General features: G+C 53.2%; 1 protein-coding gene across 1 annotated transcript; it reads right to left on the bottom strand.

Moving 5' to 3' along the window:
* Nucleotides 1-438: 438 nt before the first annotated feature.
* On the bottom strand, nucleotides 439-2,902 carry LOC148386863 (janus kinase and microtubule-interacting protein 3-like). The gene is made up of 9 exons (XM_088396529.1): nucleotides 2,843-2,902; nucleotides 2,561-2,623; nucleotides 2,376-2,474; nucleotides 2,045-2,278; nucleotides 1,859-1,924; nucleotides 1,729-1,797; nucleotides 1,575-1,652; nucleotides 1,285-1,518; nucleotides 439-1,205 (listed from the first exon to the last, which is right to left on the bottom strand). The coding sequence occupies exons 1-9, from the start codon at nucleotides 2,900-2,902 to the stop codon at nucleotides 1,089-1,091; spliced, it is 1,020 nt and encodes a 339-aa protein (XP_088252655.1). The 3' UTR covers nucleotides 439-1,088.
* Nucleotides 2,903-3,293: the final 391 nt, after the last annotated feature.

The raw sequence follows: 3,293 nt of genomic DNA, 5'->3' as shown, positions 1-3,293 counted from the left end.
GCGGGTTCGACGCCTGATCAATGTTAGCATGGAGTGAGCTTAAGTGCATGGCGCTGAAGATTTGAATCTTTGAAATGCGCTGAGGTCTGACATATCAGGCAGAATGGTTTGCCATCACGTTCAACAAAAAATAGAAACTTTCCCACTCTGATTAAAACGTCCTGTGTTCATCTACGTATTTTCGTTTTGCTGTGCATCTTTTCCCTGCCATTTCAAGAGCCCAATTGACACTCATAGTTTAAAGAAATGTGTTTGCCCATCCTACTTTGTGGAATTTCACCACATGCGCTTTTGACCAAAATACCAAATTGAACTCAAGTGAAGCCAACACGCACAACCCCCCCCCCCACACACACACACACACACACACACAAATGTTGATATGAACATAAAAGAGCCGCATGCGGTTCGGGAGTTGCGGCTTGGCCAAACCTGTACTATACAACTTTATTTGTATAAAATTTTCACAACAGCTGTCACACAAACAAAGCGGGAAAAACCGAAGACGTGCGTGTTCCGCCCACGCTGGATTTATTTGCACCTTTGAAAAGACACCGTATTGCCGCAGATGTGGCAAAGAGTACTTTTGGGCATCTGAGACGGAAGGATGTCCAAAGCATCACGTCACCTGCTCTGGTAGGCATGGTGGTGGGACGTTGAGGTCAACCGCTTTGGGGTTGGCTGAATCTTTGATCGCAGGATGCCACACACTTGAAGACAGAAGCAGAAAAGCAGAGCTAAATGCAAAATGTACTCACCGGTGACTCCAATTTTTTTCCCCCCTGAAGAAACAGCTGGACGGGTGGCCCCGGCTGGCCAGTGGGACTCTTGTTATTCTGACCCTTTTTAGTGCGCGTTTGGGGCAACAACCGTTTTTTGTGGCGCTCTCTTCTGGTTCAAAAGTGCCCTGCATGTGAATTTGCTTTTCCTGCCTTCTGATTGGATGAGCGCCGGTGTGACGCGGTGCCTCTGTCACCGTGGCGGGGGGTATACGTTGGCATCGGAGCGTCTGCCAACGTCTGAGACCGGCTGGCAGTGTATCGGAGGTGTCGAGTGCGGTGCCGCTGGAGCTCACTCACCAGCTGGTGTTAGGGCCACAGAATGAAGGCCAAGGAGAAGAATAGAAAGAGAAACAGAAACTTCTCCTCCAATTGTTTGATTTGTCTCTTCTGAGCTTCGATGAATTCTTTCAGCTCTTTGTTCCTCTAGGACGGACAAATGGAAAGTGGCATTCAAAAGCCAGTAAGCGTGCAAGTAAGTGCCGGGCTGGCTTTGGGCCCTTACCTGTTGCGCGCTGTGCAGCAGATCCATTCTCTCTTGGAGGATGCAAGCGTCGCGCTCCCTCAACTCGCACATCAGGGCTCGCTTCCATTGGTCCACGGCGCTCCTAAGCTCTTCTCTCTGATCCGCCGTCAGCACGTCATTCACGCCAGCGTGGCTGGCTTTTTCGCCGTCCGTGGCGGGGCAGTCCCGCTGCGGTAGCGCCTCGTACAACATGGCCTCCAGCTCCAGGATCCTCTGGGCCGCAATCCTCGTCCATCAGTGGTCCGGCGGGAGATTTGAGGGCGGCTTACCTTATGAGCCTGGTCCATGGAACACTTCCTGAAGTCCAACTCTTCATCCAGGTAGCCCTTCTGCTTGCAGAACATATCCTAGCACAGCTCAAGGTCAGAATTGTTGGGGCACATTGCCGGAGTTCCCCTTGGCTGATGTCGCGTGTCTGTCTACCTTCTCACTTTCAATGTCCAACATCTTCTGTTGAAGTGCTGACTTGGTCACTTTGATGTATTCTAACCACTGAGGAAAGGCTGCTGTCACATAAGCAGAATGCGAGAGCGTGCGTGGACGTGCGCGTTACCTTCTCGGCTAGGGTGAGAAGGGTCCTGGCGTGAATCACGACCACCTGCTCCTCGTTGGTGAGATTCTGCAAGAGCCCAAAGGCACAGCGTCAACAAGCTTCTTTCAGCGCAAAGCCTTCCAAAAGTCACATTTGAGCCGCCGAGTCTCGTGGAGTGCGAACATAAGGAGTTCGACATACACTTACGGCGTTATAGCCCAGGATGTCCAGCTTCTTCATCAGATCACTGATGACGATGTCCGGGGGAAAGGCGCAAGGAGCAATGTAAGGTGTTCTGGGACCTCGGGTTAAGGTTAGGGTTGCGAGGGACGCCTTACGTACGCTCACGCCCTCGGCCTCGCAGTAGATCTGCAAAGGGCTGAGGCCGTCTGGGAAACGGACTTGCAGAAACTTCAAGACGGGGGAGCGCCACTCCCTCTCCTGAAAGGCAGAGGCATGCATCCGTCCGTCCGTCCGTCCGTCCGTCCGTCCGTCCGTCACATCTCTGGCCTCAACACGCTTGTGCGAGTCTTCCCACCTCCAGCTCCAGGATGCGGAACTCAAGCAGTTCGTTTTGGTCTCGGATATCCTGGATGTGCTCTTTCAGACGCGCTTCTTCCGCCTCCATCCGCCTGACCTGAAAAGACAGTCAGACCTCATCTGCGGGGCTTCCCGACGGGTGTGACGCCAAGCGACTCCGCCCAGCGCCTTTCTTTCCGTCACCTTTTCGGCCAACTGCTGATTGCTCTGACGCAGCAGCTGCTTCTCCTCCACCCACTTGACATTCTAGAAGAGACAAACGCGTGGACAGCTTTGGAATGTTGTGTCATTTTCATCCACAAATTCTTTGGTTGACTGGAAAATGACATTTGCTTTTCTCCGCATTTTCCCAGCCACGTTCGGGGGGGGGGGGGGGGGGGTTGGTCCAGTAATGCCAGACGAATGAGTGACTGAAGAATGTAGCTATTTTGTCTGAGAAAAAGGTGTGCTCATTGATGAGCTTACCTGTCCTTGTTGCTTCAGCGCTGACTCCAGATCTGCTACTCTGCTTTGATAGTGACCCATTTCTACCATCAGCTTTTCTCTGGTCTGAAAGGAGGAGGAGGGAGGCTCCTCCTCCTCCTTTCAGACCAGAGAACACCCGAGGCTGGGTGAGAACGGGGAGGCTGCGACCCGGCCGGGGGTTGCGGAAAGGGGCGCCACCTTGATCTCCTTCTCGGCGTCGTAGTCCCCTTCGCTGGTCTGGGCTAGCAGAGCGTAGGCTCGTTGCAGCGCTTGATATTCTTGCGTCAGCTGGCGGTAGCGAAGCTCCGCCTCTTCATGCACACACCAATGCAACACAGCACTAGTACCAGAATCAGTCAGACCGGCGACAAAGCACCCGCGACGCAAAGACGAGTCCGATTCCAGGCTGAAGAGGAATGTTTGGTGCCAATACGCTGGCAGAAATGGCGGG

Source organism: Syngnathus floridae, chromosome 14 (genome assembly GCF_059516105.1).
Source record: "Syngnathus floridae isolate MCC-2025c chromosome 14, RoL_Sflo_1.0, whole genome shotgun sequence".
NCBI classification, from domain to species: Eukaryota; Metazoa; Chordata; class Actinopteri; order Syngnathiformes; family Syngnathidae; genus Syngnathus; species Syngnathus floridae.
Note: the sequence above shows the minus strand (reverse complement) of the source record. Positions and strands in the feature narration are given on the sequence as shown.